At 35.9% G+C, this 24,142-nt stretch overlaps 2 protein-coding genes across 4 annotated transcripts in view; both read left to right on the top strand.

Annotated features, from left to right (window-relative positions):
- The first annotated feature begins 744 nt into the window (after window positions 1-744).
- naif1 (nuclear apoptosis inducing factor 1) lies at window positions 745-8,523 on the top strand. Its single transcript, XM_084138533.1, has 3 exons — window positions 745-1,308; window positions 2,320-2,367; window positions 6,947-8,523. The coding sequence occupies exons 1-3, from the start codon at window positions 885-887 to the stop codon at window positions 7,417-7,419; spliced, it is 945 nt and encodes a 314-aa protein (XP_083994659.1). The 5' UTR covers window positions 745-884; the 3' UTR covers window positions 7,420-8,523.
- A 1,495-nt stretch (window positions 8,524-10,018) lies between these two features.
- The window catches only part of eeig1a (estrogen-induced osteoclastogenesis regulator 1a), a 30,381-nt gene continuing 16,257 nt past the window's right edge, over window positions 10,019-24,142 (top strand). For 2 of the 3 annotated variants that reach the window (XM_084086694.1, XM_084086696.1), the window contains exons 1-2: window positions 10,019-10,125; window positions 10,362-10,620. In XM_084086694.1, coding sequence (XP_083942820.1) covers window positions 10,475-10,620 — 146 coding nt within the window. In that variant the 5' untranslated portion in view covers window positions 10,019-10,125; window positions 10,362-10,474. Of the gene's footprint in view, window positions 10,227-10,361; window positions 10,621-24,142 lie in introns of all 3 variants that reach the window. The other variant, XM_084086695.1, reaches the window with a different exon arrangement.

Here is a 24,142-nt window from a genome sequence, read left to right as displayed (position 1 = left end):
AAAATACATTAGAGAGAATCACTACTGATATACCCAACAATGGGGGGAAAAAATGGAAAAGAAATAATGTATAGTAAGTGTTGTATTTATTATGAAAATACACAGGCCTGAGACAATGGAGATATGTGGTGGTTCAAAATGCGGTGAAATGTTTCACTTTTTTTTTTTACGTTTAGAGTTCAGATTGTGTTAATTATGACTAAAATTGATATTGGTCAACATTTAAAGGCAGTAAGATCATATTGGGGACACAAAAGTCCCAGAATCCCAGGAATTAGGCTATTATGTGAAACTGCTTGTTTGTTTATTCAGCATTAAAGAAGCAGCGTAAAATAATAAGTCATCAAATTAATTTTTTTATAGCCATGCTTTCATATACCGTTTTACAATGTTATATTGATACAAATCAGAACACTGTTTTGTCATAACACTCCTAAACTGAGTCACACATTCTACATTTTATTCTGTAAAAAAAAAAAAAAAAATTATATATATTTATTATATATATATATATATATATATATATATATATATATATATATATATATATATATATATATATATACACACGTATGTTATTAAATAGCTCCCTCTTCTGGCTGACAATGAGTCTAGCCACGCAAGCGTAAGGTCTGATTGATCACAGTTTCCACAAATGGAAAGAAAGATCGTCATCGTCACTAGCGAATCTAAACCAATGGGAATTGTAAGAAGCGACGAAGGGGCGGGACTTCAGCCATTTGGGGCCGCATACGTTGTTGTTGGAAGAGAAGTCGATTCAAGAAGCCATTACGCTGCGCAATTGTGTCCGGGAGAAAAACGTACTATCTTTGCGTATTCTACGCAATTTTATAACCCCCCCCTGCGTCCAATTTAAAAACATTATGGCATCTCAGGCCAAAAGGAGAAAAACGAATTTCTCCGAAAGGGAGGTGGAGATCATCGTGGAGGAGATGGAAAAGCAAAAACACGTTTTGGTGAATCACTTTAACGCGGGCGTCACGCACATCGCTAAGAACAACGCGTGGGTGGAGATTCTGAAACGCGTGAACGCCGTCAGCACCTGCCAGCGCGAGCTCGCCGAGGTCAAGAAGAAATGGTCCGATCTGAAGACGGAGGTGCGGAGAAAAGTGGCCCAAGCACGGGCGGCCATGGAGGGTACGGGCGACTGCACCTCCGTGCCCGTGATCCTGACCTCCATGCAGCAGCGAATCTGTAATCTACTGGGAGAAGCGACCATCATCAGCCTCCCGGCGGCCGAGATCACGGTGCCCATCAGCTCCTCGGCCACCGTAACGCTCACGCAGAGTAAGACACTAGCGTTACCGTTGCGTAAAACTTACAGTGCGTAGAATCGCAAACAGCCACTTACTTACTTTACTTCCCTTATTTTCACCCTGGTAAAAACACTTTAAGCCATGAACTACAGGTAAAAATAGATTTGAGCTATAGATACCAACCCCACTTTATCAATCACAGTACATTAAGCAATGATTTTGTATTCGTTTTTTCCCCCTGAAAGGTTGTTTTAATATGAAAATGAGATCTAATTAAGATCTATCTAATTGAATATGGATTCATTTGCAGTCTTGGGTGTTATTCATTACTAAGTAATTAATTTTTCTGTAAATACAGTTACTTCTGATGTCATTGCATTTTGCATTATAGTCTATAGAACAATTCTATATAAAACAATAGTGGATTAAACATAAAAATGTAACATATAATGGTAAAATGTAAATAATGTCAATAAGTAATGTAATATATATATATATATATATATATATATATACACACATAAACTTTCATTGCGTAGAATCGCAAAGAGCCATTTACTTTACTTCTGTTATTTTCACCCTGGTAAAACAATTTAAGCCATGAACTACAGGTAAAAATAGATTTTAACTATAGATAGTTCCACACTTGATTTTTCCTGAAATGTTGTTTTAATATGAAAATGACATCTAATTAAGATCTATCTAATTAAATATGGACTCATTTGCAGTCTTGGGTGTTACTCATTACTAAGTAGCCTAATTAATGAGTGTAATTAATTTTCTTCTGATGTCATTGCATTATAGACTATATATATATATATATATATATATATATATATATATATATATATATATATTTATATATTCTGAATGTAGTATAATATTCTGTCAAAATTTTGTTAGTTTTTTCACCATGATTTTTGTAATAAAATGTTATATATATATTGAAATGTATTTATATGTTGAATATATATTCACATTTTGAGTTTACACTTTTACAAATGCATTTGGATGCTGTATAAATGTGATTGTCTTTTCACAGGCATTCAACCAGCGGCCGCAGGAGCGTGCGAGATAAAAACTCTTGAAGGTATGGCTTTAGTTTTAGGCATGATTTCATCTGAGACAATTTTCTGTTTTTGTAACAAATTTTATTCTTTAGGAAAAGCCCCTTGAGATGCATCATCTCGTTCTCAAGGGGATCCTGATACACTAAAGTTAAATAACAAAACACAAAACAAAACAAAAACAACAGTCACCTAATTCAAAACAACAAACACACCACTACAAAAATTATTATTATTATTATTATTATTATTATTATTTTTTACCTAGCATTAATAAATATAATAGCATTAATAAATATCATCTAAAGCAATTACAACAAGTTTCAAAACAATGAAACAAACCATTTTTAAACATTTAAAATGAAGTCAAAGATCGTACATTTAAAGGTAAATTATTCCAGTCTGCAGGAGCCTTAAACCTAAATGCTTTCTTCCCAGAAACATTTTTAAGAAAAAAATAGTGTGAAGAATGTCTTAAATTATATGATGAAGAATATAATATTAAATACTGTCTCAAATAATTAGGGTAATTAAAATGTACACATTTGAAAATAAATTGCATCCAGTGAAGATGCCTTCTAATATTAAGTGGAGACCATTTGTGTAAGTCATACATAATAAAATGGTGCGTAAAGAATGAACATCCAATAACAAATCTACACAATTTATTATAAGCGGTAGTAAGAGGCAAAATATTAGTTTTAGATGCATTCTGATGAACTACATCTGCATAATCAAAGAAGGGTAATATAAGTTGCGTAGCAAGTCTTTTTCGAACATTAAATGTAAAGCAAGTATTAGATCTGTATAATACACTCGTTACAAAATTAATTTTACAAAGTATATATTCAATGTGTGGTTTAAAAGTGAGTTCAGGATCCACAGCCTGATCCAGTTTTTAATATTAAGGTTGACGTGAAACGGAAGATACCACGATACATATTGTTGCATTTTTGTATTGCGATATATTGTGACACGATATAAGCTTGTTTCCGAAGCTTGTTTCCGCCACAGAGTGAAAAATAAAAAAGGTAATTGCGACTTTTTAATCTCACAATTCTGTTCTGTTATAAAGTCAGAATTGTGAGCTATAAACTATTCTGAGGTAAAAAAAAAAAGTCTGTCTTTTTCCCCCCGTAGAATTGGACTTTATATCTCGCAATTCTGAGAAAAAAGTCAGAATTCTGATTTTATAAGACGCAATTCTGACTTTATAACACGCAATTGCGACTTTATTTCACGCAATTCTGACTTTATATCTCGCAATTCTCACTTTATATCTCGCAATTCTGACTTTATAACACGCAATTGCGACTTTATTTCACGCAATTCTGACTTTAAATCTTGCAATTCTGATTATATCTCGCAATTCTGACTATATCTCGCAATTCTGACTTTATATCTCGCAATTCTGACTATATCTCGCAATTGCGACTTTATTTCACGCAATTCTGACTTTATATCTCGCAATTCTGACTTTATAACTCGCAATTCTGACTTTATATCTCGCAATTCTGACTTTACATCTCGCAATTCTGACTTTACATCTCGCAATTCTGACTATATCTCGCAATTCTGACTTTATATCTCGCAATTCTGACTATATCTTGCAATTCTGACTTTATATCTCGCAATTCTGACTATATCTCGCAATTGCGACTTTATTTCACGCAATTCTGACTTTATATCTCGCAATTCTGACTATATCTCGCAATTCTGACTTTATATCTCGCAATTCTGACTTTACATCTCGCAATTCTGACTTTACATCTCGCAATTCTGACTATATCTCGCAATTCTGACTTTATATCTCGCAATTCTGACTATATCTCGCAATTCTGACTTTATATCTCGCAATTCTGACTATATCTCGCAATTGCGACTTTATTTCACGCAATTCTGACTTTATATCTCGCAATTCTGACTATATCTCGCAATTCTGACTTTATATCTCGCAATTCTGACTTTATATCTCGCAATTCTGACTATATCTCGCAATTGCGACTTTATTTCACGCAATTCTGACTTTATATCTCGCAATTCTGACTTTATAACTCGCAATTCTGACTTTATATCTCGCAATTCTGACTTTACATCTCGCAATTCTGACTTTACATCTCGCAATTCTGACTATATCTCGCAATTCTGACTTTATATCTCGCAATTCTGACTATATCTTGCAATTCTGACTTTATATCTCGCAATTCTGACTATATCTCGCAATTGCGACTTTATTTCACGCAATTCTGACTTTATATCTCGCAATTCTGACTATATCTCGCAATTCTGACTTTACATCTCGCAATTCTGACTTTACATCTCGCAATTCTGACTTTACATCTCGCAATTCTGACTATATCTCGCAATTCTGACTTTATATCTCGCAATTCTGACTTTATATCTCGCAATTCTGACTATATCTCGCAATTCTGACTTTATATCTCGCAATTCTGACTATATCTCGCAATTCTGACTTTTTATCTCGCAATTCTGACTATATCTCGCAATTGCGACTTTATTTCACGCAATTCTGACTTTATATCTCACAATTCTGACTTTATATCTCGCAATTCTGACTTTACATCTCGCAATTCTGACTTTATAACATGCAATTGCGACTTTATTTCACGCAATTCTGACTTTATATCTCGCAATTCTGACTTTATTTCACACAATTCTGACTTTACATCTCGCAATTCTGACTATATCTCGCAATTCTGACTTTATATCTCGCAATTCTGACTATATCTCGCAATTGCGACTTTATTTCACGCAATTCTGACTTTATATCTCGCAATTCTGACTTTATATCTCGCAATTCTGACTATATCTCGCAATTGCGACTTTATTTCACGCAATTCTGACTTTATATCTCGCAATTCTGACTATATCTCGCAATTCTGACTTTACATCTCGCAATTCTGACTTTATAACACGCAATTGCGACTTTATTTCTCGCAATTCTGACTTTATATCTCGCAATTCTGACTTTATAACGTGCAATTGCGACTTTATTTCACGCAATTCTGACTTTATATCTCGCAATTCTGACTTTATATCTCGCAATTCTGACTTTACATCTCGCAATTCTGACTTTATAACACGCAATTGCGACTTTATTTCTCGCAATTCTGACTTTATATCTCGCAATTCTGACTTTATAACGTGCAATTGCGACTTTATTTCACGCAATTCTGACTTTATATCTCGCAATTCTGACTTTATATCTCGCAATTCTGACTTTATATCTCACAATTCTGACTTTATATCTCGCAATTCTGACTATATCTCGCAATTCTGACTTTATTTCACGCAATTCTGACTTTATATCTCGCAATTCTGACTTTATAACACGCAATTCTGACTTTATATCTCGCAATTCTGACTATATCTCGCAATTCTGACTTTATATCTCGCAATTCTGACTATATCTCGCAATTCTGACTTTTTATCTCGCAATTCTGACTATATCTCGCAATTGCGACTTTATTTCACGCAATTCTGACTTTATATCTCACAATTCTGACTTTATATCTCGCAATTCTGACTTTACATCTCGCAATTCTGACTTTATAACATGCAATTGCGACTTTATTTCACGCAATTCTGACTTTATATCTCGCAATTCTGACTTTATTTCACACAATTCTGACTTTACATCTCGCAATTCTGACTTTATATCTCGCAATTCTGACTTTATAACACGCAATTGCGACTTTATTTCTCGCAATTCTGACTTTATATCTCGCAATTCTGACTTTATTTCACACAATTCTGACTTTATATCTCACAATTCTGACTTTATATCTCGCAATTCTGACTTTACATCTCGCAATTCTGACTTTATAACATGCAATTGCGACTTTATTTCTCGCAATTCTGACTTTATAACACGCAATTCTGACTTTACATCTCGCAATTCTGACTTTATAACACGCAATTCTGACTTTATAACGTGCAATTGCGACTTTATTTCACGCAATTCTGACTTTATATCTCGTAATTCTGACTTTATATCTCGCAATTCTGACTATATCTCGCAATTCTGACTTTATTTCACGCAATTCTGACTTTATATCTCGCAATTCTGACTTTATAACACGCAATTCTGACTTTATAACGTGCAATTGCGACTTTATTTCACGCAATTCTGACTTTATATCTCGCAATTCTGACTTTACATCTCGCAATTCTGACTTTATAACACGCAATTCTGACTTTATAACGTGCAATTGCGACTTTATTTCACGCAATTCTGACTTTATATCTCGCAATTCTGACTTTACATCTCGCAATTCTGACTTTATAACATGCAATTGCGACTTTATTTCACGCAATTCTGACTTTATATCTCGCAATTCTGACTTTATAACACGCAATTGCGACTTTATTTCACGCAATTCTGACTTTATATCTCGCAATTCTGAGAAATAAAGTCAGAATTGCGTGATGTAAACTCGCAATTGTGAGATAAAAAGTCGCAATTATCTTTTAAAATGTTTTATTCTGTGGCGGAAACAAGCTTCCATAATATTGTTACACACACCTCTAGTTGTCCGTTCTAATTTGATATTGACTGAGATGTGTGTGATTTCGCCCCAGCGGACGAGACGACGTACCACACGCTGGAGGAGGGCATGGTGGAGTATTGCACGACCGAGACGCCGGTGACGGTCAGCGCAGAGGCACCGGTGGAGATGCTGGCAGCGCAGGCCGAATGCTCCGCCAAACCTCAGGAACTGAAGAGCCGAATCGCCCTCAACTCGGCCAGACTCCTGCAGGAGCACCGCGTCACAAACCTGCACGTGCGTGAGATCGCCCAGCACCTGGAGGACCAGAACGACCTGCTCCAGATGATCCGGCGCTCGCAGGAGGCCCAGGCCTGCGCTCAGGAGAGACAAGCCCAGGCTCTGGAGGGCACGCAGGCCGCTCTGCTGGCGCTCATTCAGATGTTCAGACCCGCTCTGAAGGACCTGAGGAAGTTTCTCCAGAACACCAGCAGCACGAACACAGCAGAGACCGCAGGAGACGGAGCGGGAAACGCGCCGCCAACGAAGCCTGAAGACGCACCGTAGAGACGAGAGATGACTGACCGGTCCACGTCTGGAATAGACTGTAAATTATTGTACAGCACTGTGCCTCAAAGAGTTTGTGCTTATGTGTGTGTGTGTGTGTGTGTGGACGTTTCAGGGATATCATGAGGTGAAATTAGGACTTTAACGTGCATTTTAAAGAAGTGGCCAAAATCTAAAATGTATGGAAGCTTGTTTTACGCCACAGAATAATTATAAAAAATGAAGGTAATTGCAACTTTTTTAAAATCACAATTGCGAGTTTACATCAGAATTGCATGATTTAAAGTCGCAATTACGTGTTATAAAGTCAGAATTGTGAGATTAAACTAGCAAATGCGAGAAATAAACTTGCAATTCTGCCTTTTTCTCAGAATTGAAAGTTTATATCTTGCAATTCTAACTTTATAACACGCAGTTAGGAGATATAAAGTCGCAATTGCGTGTTAAAAGTCATAATGATAATAATTAAGGTCAGAATTGTAAACGTAATTCTGAGAAAAAGTCACAATTATCTTTTAAAATGTTTTATTCTGTGGCGGAAACAAGCTTCCATAAAAATGTCATGTACGTTTTACTTTAAAAAGAGCATTTTTGTGCTTGAAGTGAAACTTCTTTTCAGTTTATCTTCAACTTGTGGGTTTTATTTTTACATTTGGTTGCTTAAAAAGCAAATAGATTGCAACAAACTTGATTAGATTTTTTTTTTTGTCAACATTATATTTGTTCAACTGACCCTAAATTGAACGAAAGCATTGCATGCATCGAGTGCAAACGCCAAAATGTACAGAAAACACAGTTTCTCCTATTTATGTAGGAAATCGAATGGCTCCTTTTACAGGCCTTGGAAGACTTTGTGGAGGATTTTGTTTCTTTAGCTTTTGACAATAACATTTTTATTTATGTATGTTAAATAAAGAAACTCTCCACACACGTGTGAGTCTTCATTTGTGTTTTATTGATGCTAAAGCCTCCTTATTTACCTGTGATCAAAAGTCCAGATGTCTGACAGGCTTTACTTTCAATATATCCATGTACAGTCAGAGGCGTCAATGCTTGACAAAAAATACATAATTTGGAGGTATTAAATTATATATATTCTACTGGAAGACATTCTCAAATATGTCTTTAATTCTTATGCTGTTGTATTTTTTTAATGGCATGTGATCGGAGGGAAGTGAAGACTTGTTTGAATTGTTGTACCTTTTTTGTGTAGTCTGATAATACTTTGTATATTTTACACTTTTAGTTCTTTTTTAGTGTCATTACGAGCTCAGTAATGGATTTTCGTAATCTTGATATTGCATTTTATTGTTGTCCTTTGTTTTACTGGTGAAGTCAAACACTGCAGCCATTCACACACACTCTCTCACATTACAGAAACTCTTGATCCATTTATTTTTAAAACGAACTTATTATAATTTTTTTTACCTTGCAGTAGATCCACGTATCTACAGTTTATTTTAATTATATGTTATTAATTTCACTTTTAATCGATCCCTACCCTAATTTAACAATATAATATGATTTCCTTTTATTTTTCACACTGCAGTTTGGAAAAGTGTTTTTCTGATTACTGTTTTTGTGTTGCAGTTTTCATGTAGTTTACTTTCCCGCCACTAGAGGGAGACAAAATGCGCCATATTTCATCTGAGGGATTCATATTATTGACATGGAGAAATTAGCTGGTTTCTTCAGTTCTTCTTGGTATAGGTGAAAGGGGGAAAAAAAATCACATATATATATATATATATATATATATATATATATATATATATATATATATATATATATATATATATATATATCAATGTATCAATCAATGGAAACATTGGACATTTTTTTATAACCTGTGATACATTTTTTTCAGAATTCTTTGATTCTTTGAAAACAGATTAAATAGAATTCATCTATGAATCCTAAAAAAAAGTATCACAGGTTCCAAAAAACAAAACAAAAAACAAAAACATTAAACTGTTTCCAACACTGATAATAAATCATCATATTAGAATGATTTCTGAAGGATCATGTGACACTGAAGACTGGAGTAATGATGATGAAAATTCAGCTTTGATCACAGGAATAAATTACATTTTAACATATATTCACATAGAAAACCATTATTTTAAATTGATATAATAATTCACAATATTTCTTTTGTTTCTGTATTTTTGATCATATAAATGCAGCCTTGAGCAGAAGAGACTTCTTTTTAAACCTTAAAAATAGTAATGTGTGTGTGTGTGTGTGTGTGTGTGTGTGTGTGTGTATATATATATATATATATATATATATATATATATGTGTGTGTGTGTGTGTGTGTGTGTGTGTGTGTGTGTGTGTGTGTTTTATTGACTATTATATTACGATTAAACTGATAATATATTAATATTTTATATATTTTAGAAAGAACACAAAATTACATTTGGAGAACAATACAACCATTATTAGATATTTTTAAATATTTAAGTTATATTTAAACATATATTGACAATAATAATAATTGTTATTGGCCTGAGAGAAATCAGTGTGTGTGTGTGTGTGTGTGTGTGAGAGAGAGAGAGAGAGAGAGGGGGCGGTGCTTTCATTACCCCTATAGAAAAACTAAACACGCAGTGATTCAGGCAGGGACAGATTCAGAAGACACACACACACACAGACACAGACACACACAGACACAGACACAGGACAGACAGAAACACTAAAGACGTGAGTTCACGCGATCAGCGTTAATGTTTCTAATGTTTGAAAGGTTGACCGTTTATTCGCGCGCGCACGAGAAAAAACCTGAGGCGATTGTTTGTTCGCGGGTGTGTGAACTAAAACCTGACAAAGAAACGTTTTTCCCCCTAAATGATACTATAAGATATAAGTTTAGATATGTGTTGATATTTTAGTGTTCATCTGTTCTCATGTTAGTTGTGATTTGTGTTTTTCCCCCACAGATGATCATCATGATCCCACAGAGAGAGTTTCCACTGCCAGATTAAACCGTCACACCGCCGTCAGTCCAACATCGGGTTTCTTCAGAGAGTTGAATCACTCAGAGCTCGAGTTCATGGCGTTTCTAGTGAAGAAGAAGAAGTTTAAGTTTCAGACTCATGTCACTCTGGAGGAGCTGACCTCCGTGCCGTTTGTCAACGGGGTTTTGTTCTGTAAGATCAGGCTGTTGGATGGAGGAGACTTCACCTCTGCTTCCTCCAGGTAAAACTTCATCATCTTCACTATTTGTTTATTCATGTAGTTCTGGATGGTGTTATTGTACCGTTACCTACTGATGGTAAAGTACAGTTATGGTCGGAGTGTTTACATTGAGCTTTTAAAAGAATACAGTGGTACTACACCTGCAGAAAGTCCTGAAAAGTACCATTTCTTTTTTAATGTAACGTTAAATAAGATACCATGGTGCATTAGTTTCAGTACCATGATGTATCACAGTTACATACTGTGGTAATGTATTGCCACCATAGTCCATGTTCAGCAGGACCCTCTTGCAGTGTTATTTAGATATTATTTATATTTATAGTTTTTTCAGATTTTGAATTGTCAAATGTTGTCATTTTGTTGCATTCTTGTCATTTGTATTAGTTTTCTAAAGAAATGTGTCTATTTTTTTTCATTACATTTTGTTTCAGTTTTTGTTATTTTAGTAACTTGCATCAATTTAAAATAATTGAAAATATATTATATACACATTTAATATATACAAAAACCACATATATGCATACACACACACACACACACACACACATATATATATATATATATACAAATATATATATGTACATTATATACACATTTAATATATACACAAACCACACACACACACACATATATATATATATATACATATACATTCAAATATATGTGTGTGTGTGTGCATACATGCATACATGCATATACACTTCATATATTAAATAAACACAAACTTTTATGATGCGATTAATCATGACTAAACGATTTGACAGCACAAGTTTTTATATATTTTATTTTATTTCAGTTAATATTTATTTTATTTAAGTAATGAAAATATATTTTTTATGGTATTAAATTAGTTTACTATAACCCTGCCTTTTCATTGTCAATAAGCATTTTATTTTGGCTATATGGTTCTAGGAGATTAAAACATTTTTCGTTACATTTTAAATTCTTCTAAACATTGGTTCTAAAGTAACACTCTTAAAGTGTTGTGGGTGGTTGCCAGGGCGTTGCTAAGATGTTTTTTTTTTTTTTGCATGTTGCTATGTGGTTGTTGGGGGTATTCATGAGGGTTGCTAATGACAGCTACTTGGATGCTTTCTGCATTATTTGAGGATTATGTCTGTAGATGATTGATATTAAAGGGGGTTGTTCTGATCACTAACCCTTGATATAAACATAATAGTGATGCTTATCTTTTTAACCAGCACTACTGATCTGTTTCTCAGTTTCCACTGTTCTGATCTGCTCGTTTGAGACGGTTGCATGAGGATGTCGATCATGGCATGTGATCAGAGGGAAGTGAAGACAGACGAGTCTGTTGAATTGTACTTTTTTTGTGTAGTCTGATACTCTTCGGTTTCTTTTTAGTGTCTATGAGCTCAGTAATGGATTTGCGTGTGTAATCTTGATATTGAATTTTATTGTTGTCCTTCGTTTTACTGGTGAACTCAAACACTGTAGCCATTCACACACAGTCTCTCACATCACAGAAACACTGAGTTTAGGTGTCCTGTAAATGGACTCGTAAAGAATGCTTGTAAAGTCCGTCTTAATCTATGCATTATAAAATCTTTATTTGAGCATAAATCACAGGCGGTCGGAAAGATCTGCTGTTTTTCAGGCTGTCTTTTCTCCTTTTTGCTCATCGCTTTCAGAATAACAGGAAAGACTCACTATCAGCATCAGCATAGCATCTCACTGCCAGAGTTTGTCATGTCTGGGGGTTTGTGACTGTTTGATTTGATGCAGATTTCATGGTGACTTTGTGTAGATCTCAGTTGTGTTAGAATGAAGCATAAACTTTTCAGAAATTTTCCTCATTCGGTGGCTCTGAATTGTCAAAACACCTCTCAAAACACTTGCTACGGATGCGAAAAACACAGAAAATCAAACCCTGTCCGAATTATTTATTTTTTTATGATGGACAAAAGTCTCAGAGGAAGTGTGTAAACGTGATTGACACAATGTGAGGTCATATTTATTTTTAAACATGCGAAAATTTCATGTGAGAATATCGGACTCAGTGTGCACGGACCTTTAAGTCAAGTCACCTTTATTTATATAGCGCTTTTTACAATGCAGATTGTATAAAAAAGCAGCTTCACAGTGATAACATGAAAATAATACAACAAACAAAGTATATTTAAATGAAACACAACTGAGATCTCCATTTAGACAATTGAGGGATGAATGAGAAACATCTGAGCAATACAATTTTAGTTTGCATGGGATATTCAGCAAGAAAAAGCTCTGATTTTATTTTTGATGAAAGGTTACGAAGACAAAGTTTTGCACTTAGCAATAAGTCATTTGCATTAAGACCAGGAACATGCTTTAAAAATAGTTTTGATTTCATGCCGACTCGACTGAATTTAGCTTAATTTTGCTTGTGGTCTGGCACTGGTTCTCTCATTTTTTAACATTCTCATTCAAGTCACACACATTCTCCTGTCTTGCACCCTTCACACACACACACACACACACACACCTCGCAGCACATAAACCGCTTTTGTCCTTGTTTGGTTGGCTGGAGGAAGTCAAATCTCCGCGTGTGGAGACGTTAGACAGAGCGAGACGTCGTGAACATGAGTGAGAGGAACTTCAGATGAGACTGTATTCTGTCCGGTTCAGTTTAGCACTGTGTGCGTGTCTTGAGTTTGAGGATTGCAGGATGATGCTGATATTCCAACAGAAACGTCAGATAGGGAAAGTTGCTTGATGTTTTGCAGGAAGTTTGACGCTTAATGGGGTGTTTGGATTCACACGGTTTCAGACAGACGACAGGAACATTAGACGGGAAGCAGGAAGAATGAGGCCATCAGCTGTTCTCTGCATCAGGACAACACTTTTGATGCATTTCCCAATTTTAATGCTGGGTGATATATATCTAAATAATTTATATTGTAATAAATATTTTAATATTTTGCATATTTCGCTCTCTCTCTTTTATATTTATGAATTCTTTACTTTGACTTTTTGACTACATGTTGACTAGAAGTATGTAAGATAATAGTAAAAATAAATCAACACTTTTTTTCCCCACAAAGTGAGCACAACGAAAGAATCGCAGTTAATCATTTTCATTAATTTGCACCAATATAACAATTCATAGCCATAAACGGCATTCTTTACCTCCATATATTGCTACTAAAACATTTTAATACATGAAAAAAATGCCACGCATGCACTTCTGAAGATCGTTGCGTTCTGAATCAGTTTATTGACACTGACAGTTTGATATGATTCAAGAAATTAATTGAACTCTTAACACCATTTTGTTGCCTTGAAAACAGCCATAAACGCTGGTATGGCAATAAAAACAAACACATAAACAAACTTAAGACCATTTTGAGAGCCACTAATAAAACATCTTTGACTTTATGATCTAATACTCAAGTTGTATTTGTATATTTCTGCTGCATTGCTTTTTGTTAATGCTCTGTTCAGAGGAGCTTCTCTGCCTTGAAATATTTTTTTTTTCTTTTTTCTTCACAACAGTATCAAATGAGTTTCAAAAGATTTTTTTTTCCATGATGTGACGCTTTTAAATAGTGTCTGACCTATTTTTAAATGCATATAACTTTTGTCAAAATACCTAGCAGACATATAAATGCAGATTGCTATAGATATAAATGTAGTATTTTCTATGAATAGTATAGGCTCTCGTAGGAATGTTGGGTGGGCCGCATCCTCGCCTGTCCCGGCCGTTACCCAGCCTCATAATTAGGAGGGTTTGGCCTTCAGTTAAATTAAAAGCATCACAATCTCATCCCTCATACGCCTGCATGAGCGCTGGGACAGTATGGCTTTAGACGGGTTACTAATTTCAGATTTCGTTGATATTTATAGCAGATTCTTCTCTCTGTTATATAAGCCTCTCAGTTTGTCTTTACTGTAGTTCATAATCACCATGTTGTTCCAAACCTGTATGACTTTCTGGGACACAAAAGAAGGTAGTTTAACGAACAGCTAGTTTCATATGATGAAAGGGACCAGAGGTAAAAGCAACATAAAAGTGGTCCGTACGACTTCAAAATATCTCTTTTTTTGCATTGCATGTATTCATGATTTGGAGTAAACGCTGAATTTCTTCAGCAAGCAATTGCAATCAGCAGGTTTTGGTGCTTTACTTTAATTGCAGGCTTATTTGTCATCTGTGTTTGATCTATTACAGAACTGAAAGTTTTACCATTTTTATAGGTGGAAACCTTTGTGCAACTTTTGGTTTAGGGCTTTTAGATGATTTAAGGGAAGCAAACATGACATGTCTTGAACTTTTCGTCCATGCTGTTGTTCCTAAAATGCATAATTTGGGCTGTGTGTCTCAAAAGCATCGTTAGTATGTAGTTTTAAGGCAGGTCTGCTGTGCCGCCCTTCTTCAAATGTTAACCATAATAAAACTCAAACCACTGGGTGTATGATAGTGACCCCACAGCCAGCCTTTTGCCACATGTGCAGTTTCCCTTTCATTCTGCGTGTTTTACCCAGCATGCACTCTGTAGTTATGATTAATCAGTACGATTCAGCCACATGCATTGATGAATAATTCCTCTTAATATTATATATATTAATATTAATATTATGCATGCCGTGATGTTTTAGATCTAATAAAAAAAAACTAAATTCTTTAGAAAAGTGAAAGAGTTTAAGTTCTCTTAACCAATAACTGTTGTCAGCAATTTAAATGTGTTGAAATGCAAAAATCTTGATTAGTCATTCATTAGTCGTGCATTTTTTGTCAAGGCAACTACAGACAGACATCTTGTTCATTTTGCATTCATTTAATTGTAGCCTATGTATTATTTAAAATTACTCTTAATGAAATGGTTCACCCCAAAATGTTAATTCTGTGCTTTTTTTAAATGTCAAGTCACCTTTATTTCTATAGCGCTTTATACAATGCAGAGTGTTTCAAAGCAGCTTTACAGTGACAAACAGGAGAATAATGCAGTTCAGTTCTGCTATGAATCATCTCTAAAAAGACTTGTTTAGTTGAAATCAGTTCAGTGTTGATTCAGTCTGGTTCAATAACTTATGAATTGAGTTAAATTAAGTTATAAAGCAGCTCTGTAGAAAACTGTGATGTCATTCAGTTCTCATCCAATAGTGTCCAAACTAAAGCGAGCCAAACGCCTTCGGTGACAGAGCGCAGAAAAAAAGGTTCTCCTCTGGCCAGAAGAACCAACATGATGCAACGAACAGATGATCCAATGCATTTTTTTAACTTAAATCAGCAACTTTCTTCAATATTAAATTAGTTGTTCAGACTCTCTTCGTCTAGTTTAAGCAACAACATTGTGAATCTAACATTGGTTTTAATGTAGAGTCAAAATAATGCAGATGTTTAGGATGTTAGGGTTCACAGATCCTTTTTAGCTCATACAACAGATAAAGAGAAAAACAAAGAACTGCTGATTTGTTTGGAATCTGTGTAAGCAGATCTGGAAACTGTTGACCGTTAACAGCTGTATCTTCCTGACATGTTTTCATGTTCTATGTTTCCATCCACCTATTTTTTTTTCCAGTTATCGTATAAAAAAACAAAACAAGATGTGCATACATTTTAAAAATTAGCATAACAAACTAGTGCACTGTTTTTATCTGATAAGAAGAAACTACGATGGAAACACATTCACCAAATAAATCCTCATGTGACTTTACCTTAAAGGGATACTCTACCGTTTTTTCATATTAAACTATGTTATTCCCTTATCTAAGACGAGTTGATACATACCTCTCTCATCTCAGTGCGTGCACTTAATCACTCTAGCGCACGGTGACACTTTGATAGCGCTTAGCTTACCCCAGTATATTCAATGGTATCTAGCAGCAATGAATTTAGAAGTGACCAAACACATCAACGTTTTCCCTATTTAAAAACAGTTACACGAGTAGTTATACGACCATGGTGACACAAAATAAAACGTGGCGGTTTTCTAAGCGGGTTAAAAAGGATAACTATAATGTATGGCGTAATAGCACTTTTGGAAGTACTTCGACTCGGCACAGTAAAAAGTCACGCCTGATCCTCTTTCCACTATTGACAGAAGTGAGAGAAAGAGGATCAGGCGTGACTTTTTACTGCGCAGAGTCGAAGTACTTCCAAAAGTGCTATTACGTTTCGTCTCATTTATAATGGAGGGAAAAAAAGCCACAACTTCCATTTTTATTACAGATATTTTGTGTCAGTTTCTCAGGAAGTAGCAATTTTGTTCTCATGAACACGGAATGGAAACAATGTTTTATGCAATATTCCAATCATGAACATTAGTCTAGATGAAAAAATAGCTATTGAAGTAATGTATGCATCAAACATGCACATATGTGACCCTGAAATTGAGATTTATACATCACATGAAAGCGGAATAAATAAGCTTTCAATTAGAATAGGACAATATTTGGCTGAGATACGACTATTTGAAAATCTGGAATCTGAGGGTGCAAAAAAATCGAAACATTGATAAAATCTCCTTTTAAAGTTGTCCATTTATGTTGGCGATTGTGCAGCATTCACTCACAAAAACAAATGTTTTATATATTTACAGTAGGAAATGTACAAAATATCCTCATGGATCATGATCTTTACTTAATATCCTCATGATTTTTGACATAAAAGAAAAATCGATAATCGATTTTGAGCCATACAATGTATTGTTGGCTATTGCCACAAATTTACCCGTGCGACTCGTGACTGGTTTTGTGATCCAGGCTCACATATGTCCTGCTTTCAGATCGGTCTTCTCTCTTGTTTCTTGTCTGTCCTCATTACAGCATCCACACAGAGAGGACATGTCCGTCTCATCTGATAATCTGCTGTTTACCAGCAACATCAGAGAAGTGGCCAACATCACAAATCAACAGGGATGAGAGGCTTCGGATAAGGTTCAGTCCCTTCGGAGCAAGAGAAATCCCTTGTTGCAATTAAATTTGAACGTTGAACCTCACAAACATGATCTGCTTTGTATCCTGCAACATAAGCATGATGTTTGAAGGCCATAAACCAACCAAACAAGCACGAAATGGACTTATCATGATTCCAAAGCGGATATCTTGCTTGCTCTCGTAATTAGAGACGTGGCTTTTATGCTGTAAGCAGCTGGCCGGGTCAAAGGGTCAGTCGCTGGCCTTTACGACTGGTTCTTGCAGCTCTGAACTGTAAGCATCTTTGTGTGGCTTGCGTTATGTAATCACCCGTTTGGATTTATCGTTCGCGTTTTGGAGCTTTCACTCCCCGATGTCCGATAGATATAAATCCAGATTGCTCAGAACAAGAGCTCTTTGGAAACAGTGACATAGTCTTGGACTTTCTCTCGTCCAGTTTTGCGGTTATGCAACTGGGTTTGTAAATCATGCAAAGTCAGCTGCCTGTTCATAGTTGTGCTGTGACCTTTTGACCTCAGCTTGTTAAAAGTCACATGTGATCTTCATTGATTGACACTGATGAAAGGGTTCAGATACAGTTCAGAACGGTTAGTTAGTCATGTGTGAGGTTGATTGATTTAAAGGGGTGGTTGATTATGATTTCACTTTTCTAACTTTAGTTAGTGTGTAATGTTGCTGTTTGAGCGTAAACAACATCTGCAAAGTTACAACGCTCAAAGTTCAAGAAATCGCTTTTTAAGGACTACAACAAACAGCTGGTAGAGACTACACGACATTCCTCCCGGGTTAGTGACATCACCAACCCTAACATTTACATAAACCCCGCCCCCGCAACACGATTTATAGATTATCATGATAGAATATGCTAATCAATGACTAGAAGATAACTACACATAAATTCATCAACTAACCATTCAGAAAAATGTCCTGTTGCTTCTACATGTTGTCACTTCTTCTTGAGTCTCTCCATCTTTCTGACTCCGGTTTGAACATAAAAGGCTAAAAGTTTTTTAAATTTTCAGTGCATGTGTGTGTGAGGTAATCGAAGCTGCTAAGGACAAAAGCTGTTGTAGCTCCGCCCCCTGTGCCGGGAGTAGCAGCTCATTTGCATTTAAAGGAACAGAGACAAAAACGGTGTGTTTTGCTCACCCTCAAAAAATTACAATTTTAACATGCGATATAATAATATCTGTGGGGTATTTTGAGCTAAAACTTCACATACACACTCTGGGGACATCAGAGACTTGTTTTACATCTTGTGAAAAGGGCATTATACCACCCCTTTAATTCAATATATATTGATTTAATTCATGTTTCATGGATAACGTATAGTTTTAACCTCAGCGACTGCACATGGATAGTTTGATGTGTATTATACACAAAATGACAAGTGTTTTTCTGAAATGTCCTGTTTCAATCTGATTGACTGATTGATTATCGTTTTGTGCAGGCTCATGTCAGTCCGCTGGAAAACTCATGTTAACACGCTAAAAAATGACTCTTCTGTGGAAGAGCTAGTCTCTGTAAGTTTGACTCATTCATGAAACTGAATCTTTAAAAGATATTTGTTTTGTTTGACTTGCTTAGTAGAAATCAATCAAGATGAAGAGAAAATTAGAAAATATATTTTTTATCATTAATAAAATGTAGGGCTGTCAATCTATTAAAATATATTTAATCACGATTAATCGCATGATTGTCATGAGTTAACTAATTGCAAGTTAATTACAACTTATTTGCACATTTTTATCTGTTCTAAATCTGTAATCAACATGGGCATGGACAAATATGGATGCTTTATGCAAAATATATGTGTATTATTAGTGAAACCATACTCAACACAGAGCATGAAAATGTTAATATGTAAATTTCGTGGGAATATTTAGTCCATTAGAATGAAAGATCTGAAAAAGCCCATACATTTACCCGCCTATAGACCCTCCCCTCGAAGAAATCAGGACAGAAGTGATAGAAAGTGGACAAAAGAGAGATTAAAACACCAGTGTCTTCCTCGTCTGCTTGTGATCGATCGACCAAAACGCAGTGTTTGGGTCCTGATGGGATTGAAGTGAACTTTATTAATCGAACTTCCTCTCCAGAATCTGATTTGGCCCGGGTGCCTGGGTCCGGTCGGATGTCTGAACACAGCTGGTCCTCCTCATCCGACCTGGAGGCGAGCGGGTTCAGGCTGGCACAGAGCGAGAAAGATCGCTTTATTTATTGGACACGCCGGCTATCACTTCCTGTTTTGATCGGCTATCGCTTCCTGCCTTGTTGAAAATGGAATTAGATACATTTGTAATGCTATTTTCACAGTGTTTTTCAGAATCATCACAATGCTCTTCACAAGCTGGAGATGATTTGTGGTCGAATGAACACTAGACATGACAATATTTTATTCTTGCATATGCAAATGTGTTAGGCTCATGATGTCTATTGTCCAGCAGTCGAGTGACCTTGTTGATTGTTGCATATAGATTTATCGGTTTAATAATAATTAAAAAAAAATCATAAATTATTATTCATAAGAATATTCATATATTTTATTACATGTATTAAACCTTTTATTTTTAATATTATTATTATTATTATTATTTTATGATTTATTTATTTATTTATTTATTTATTTATAATCATTATAACTTTAATTTAAGCCTGTTCTGGTTTGGTTATGTAGTAAGTAGTATTGTCTAATTACATTCCTTCTTCCACATAAAAATCATTATATAATAATAATAATAATAAAAAAAAGTCTGATCTTGATGTAAACAGATGCTCTTAATCTTGTATATCTGTATAGCACTTTAAACAATACATATCAACTCAAAGCAACTTTACAGAAAATGCTTGTTTCAGTGTTACAATTTAGCAAGTATTTTATTACCAGATGAGTGTGTCAAAGTAATATCCATATGGCAGTACCGTAATATATGAAGAGTTTGGTTCCAAAACGCGATAAATCCATTTTGATTAATTGTGTAAAAATGTGTTTTCTTTACCAAGAATGTGGCAAGATGAAAACCACTATTTTCTGTTTCAAACTTTCACATAGCATCTTTAGGTTATAATAACATAAAAAAAATTCAAATCCAGATTTTGATTTTCAAAGATTTATTATAAAAACTGATAATTTTCCCCCCAAAATGCAATAAATTCATGACACTTTTTTTTCCAAAATGCAATTAATCCATTGAATCAATATAAAAGTTATTTTTCATATTGAAACTGTTGAAAATACACAACAAAATAAGTTGATCCACATAATATGACAACCTCTGAACTCGGTCAATATCTTATTACAGGCACTGGACTAAAAATACATTCAATCAGCCATCGCTAGGAAATACCTCCTGAACTTTTTTGACGGCGATCAGCTGTAAAATGGCTTGGTCCTGCTCGGTTTTCGTTGACTTTGAGTAAAACAATTGAAAGTTTTTCAAAAGATCCCCTGGGGTTAACGTGTCAGCGTGACTGAAGTTTGATGCTGTCGTGTGAGAACAAGCAACAGCCGGCATTTTTCCTCCTCCCGCGCCTCGTCTTCTTAATCTCCTCACGTAAATGATTAGATTTCGATGGCTTGCGTTTCTTCCCTACCGCAGAAACCACCACAGGTTCATCAATGCCGTCAAAATTATACCAAAATTTGTTTGATTGTTGATCAAAAAGTACAAAGTAGATAGGAAAAACTAGGATGCCGGGTGTATTCAGAGCGCCGCCGTTACTGTTTACAATGCGTGGAATGGTGCGCTGTGATTGGTTGAGCGGATTTATTGCATTCTGCAGAGAAATGAGACTGGTGTTTGTCGCGGTTTGGAAAGAAAGGGAGAAAACATGACAATAACACGGCGGATAACGCATTTTACGTAAAATTTAAAATTGACTTTTCAATACGACCCTATACAATACTGATTTTTGCGGGAACTCAATTTTTATTTTTGTTTTAATTTTCGTTTTGGAACCAAACTCTTCATATAATGTTATATGCTTCGCTAATGTCATGTGTTCAGCTAAGCAGATGCATCGAACATGATAGGCAGTAACAGATAACGATAAATAAACAATAAAAGGATAATTACGTTGATTTTAATCTTTCCTTTTTCCTTGTAGTTACTGCTGGATGCTTTATTATTGTGCATTTGATTTTGATTTTGATTTTGATTTGATTTTTTGATCAAACCCCTTACCCGAAGCATTAAACAACAACTTCTCTGCTGAAATGAGCTGATCCCTCTGTACGTTTCACCTCCTCTTATCCTGTCATCCAGCGGCTCTGTGTCCGCTAGGAGATTGTACGGGAGGGTCTGCGGTGACGTCGGGCCGTGTGATTGGAGCGATCCGCTCCGGGATGTTTGTCCAAGCGCTGTCAGGGTCTCACACAGGATGGGAGATAAGAATCCGGTTTCAGCACAGCACATTTCTGCTCGACTGAATCATCTGTAAAAACAGACTGTGAAGAGGCTTTCACAGCTACAGGACTCATGGCGGCGGAGTGCATTCAGTCTGATGATGCACTTCCTCACTGTAGAATGATGGATTTCAGATTGTTTGGAAATGGCCTTTTAACTCTTCCAGAGTGTTGGGCGCAACAATTGCTCCTCTAATGCCTGGTTCAGATTACATGATTTTAGCCCAATTTTGGCACGATCCGTTTGACGTAGGGTGTCGTGGGGATTTGTGAACGACAACGGGCGTCGGGACGCATTATTTGATCTTTTCATCTCGTATAGTGTGTCATAGTGGGCGACAACCGACGTCGCGTCTGCGATGCTTCACGACATAATGATAAAAAGACTAGCATGTTTAAAAAAAATGGTCCGGTCCTCCACAACGGAGTGAGTGTGTGTGTGTGTGCACGAGTGAGTGAGCGAGTGAGTGAATGAGTGAGTGAGAGAGTGAGAGCGAGCTAGTGAGTGAGCTAGCGAGAGTGAGTGAGTGAGCTAGCGAGAGTGAGTGAGTGAGTGAGTGAGTGAGTGAGTGAGAGAGTGAGAGAGTGAGAGCGAGCTAGTGAGTGAGTGAGTGAGCTAGCGAGAGTGAGTGAGTGAGTGAGTGAGAGAGTGAGAGAGTGAGAGCGAGCTAGTGAGTGAGTGAGTGAGCTAGCGAGAGTGAGTGAGTGAGTGAGAGAGTGAGAGCGAGCTAGTGAGTGAGTGAGTGAGCTAGCGAGTGTGCGTGCGAGCAAGTGAGTGAGTGAGCTAGTGAGTGTGAGTGAGTGAGTGAGAGCGAGCGAGTGTGCGAGCGAGCGAGTGAGTGAGCGAGCGAGAGTGTGTGTGTGTGTGTGTGTGCGCGAGTGAGTGTGCGTGCGCATGTGTGTGTGAGTGAGTGAGTTTGTGTGAGTGAGTGAGCGAGAGAGTGTGTGAGAGTGCGTGTGTATATGTGCAAGTGAATGTGTGCATGTGAGACGGCACACGATGACTGGTCGTAAAGTAACGTATATTCTGACATGTTTCTTGTCCACGACACGACAAGATTTTAGGAGTCAAACTCGCGTAATCTGACACAGTGACTATTTTTACTATTACACTTTAAAAGCAATATCTCTCTTTGCTTTGAACTTTGAGCTTCGTAACTTTGCAGATGTTGTTTATGCTCACACAGCAACATTACACACTAACTAAAGTTAGAAAAGTGAAATCATAATCAACCACCCCTTTAAAGCGCATGTTGAGCTGTGGTCTGGATGAGGTGGATGTCAGTTGTACTGTGAGTGTAAAGTGGGTTTGGGTTCGTCGACTCGTGTTGTTACTGAACTCGAGGAGGTCATCGTGAGCATTGTGTTGCTGCCGCTGAGAGGCCGTGTGCTTCGGGTCAGGGGGAGGATCTGTCCTCTTTCAGGGTTTCCTCTCTTTAATGAAGCCTTTCTCTTTTGTTTTCTATTCTGATTTCCCCCCCGAGTGTGCAGCATGCTACATCTTTAAAGAAACCGTGCACAATCAGGGTTACTGTGTCTTGCGTAGATGAATATTCAGTGCTTTTGCGGTGTTATCTTGTGTTACCTTCCCTGACAGCAGGCTTTGTGATTTAGTCATCTAACACTTTTGTTTTATGATCTATGCATTCATACAAAAAATACATTTCATACTTGAATGCACCTTTATGATCACTTTTTTATATACACTATTCAAAAGTTTGGGGTCATTCACTTTTTTTTTTTTTTAAAGAAATTAATACTTTTATTCAGCAAAGATGCATTAAATTGGTTAAAAGTGACAGTACAAATATTTATAATGTTACAAAAATACTCTATTTCAAATAAACGCTGTTCTTTTGAACTTTCTATTCATCAAATAATCCTGAAAAATAAAATGTATCACAGTTTCTACAAACATATAAACTGTTTTCAACATCGATAATAATCATAAATGTTTCTTGAGCAGCAAATCATCATATTAGATTGATTTCTGAAGGATCATGTGACACTGAAGACTGGAGTAATGCAGATTTTATCACAGGAATAAATTACATTTGAACATATATTCACAAAGTTAACAGTTATTTTAAATTGTAATAATATTTCACTGTTTTACTGTATTTTTGATCAAATAAATGCAGCCTTGATGAGCAGAAGAGACTTCTTTAAAGAACATTAAAAATCCTAAACTTTTGATCTGTAGTGTTTATATATACTGTACATATGCAATTTTTTTAT

This window comes from Abramis brama, assembly GCF_963993115.1.
Source record: "Abramis brama genome assembly, chromosome: 16".
Classification (NCBI taxonomy): Eukaryota; Metazoa; Chordata; class Actinopteri; order Cypriniformes; family Leuciscidae; genus Abramis; species Abramis brama.
Note: the sequence above shows the minus strand (reverse complement) of the source record. Positions and strands in the feature narration are given on the sequence as shown.

What these genes read in the sequence shown, in the direction of transcription:
- naif1 (XM_084138533.1), top strand. Translation starts at nt 885, where the DNA reads ATGGCATCTCAGGCCAAAAGGAGAAAAACGAATTTCTCCGAAAGGGAG. An exon ending in CACCGTAACGCTCACGCAGA is followed by an intron (nt 1,309 to 2,319) that starts GTAAGACACTAG and finishes GTCTTTTCACAG; the next exon opens with GCATTCAACCAGCGGCCGCA. An exon ending in CGAGATAAAAACTCTTGAAG is followed by an intron (nt 2,368 to 6,946) that starts GTATGGCTTTAG and finishes ATTTCGCCCCAG; the next exon opens with CGGACGAGACGACGTACCAC.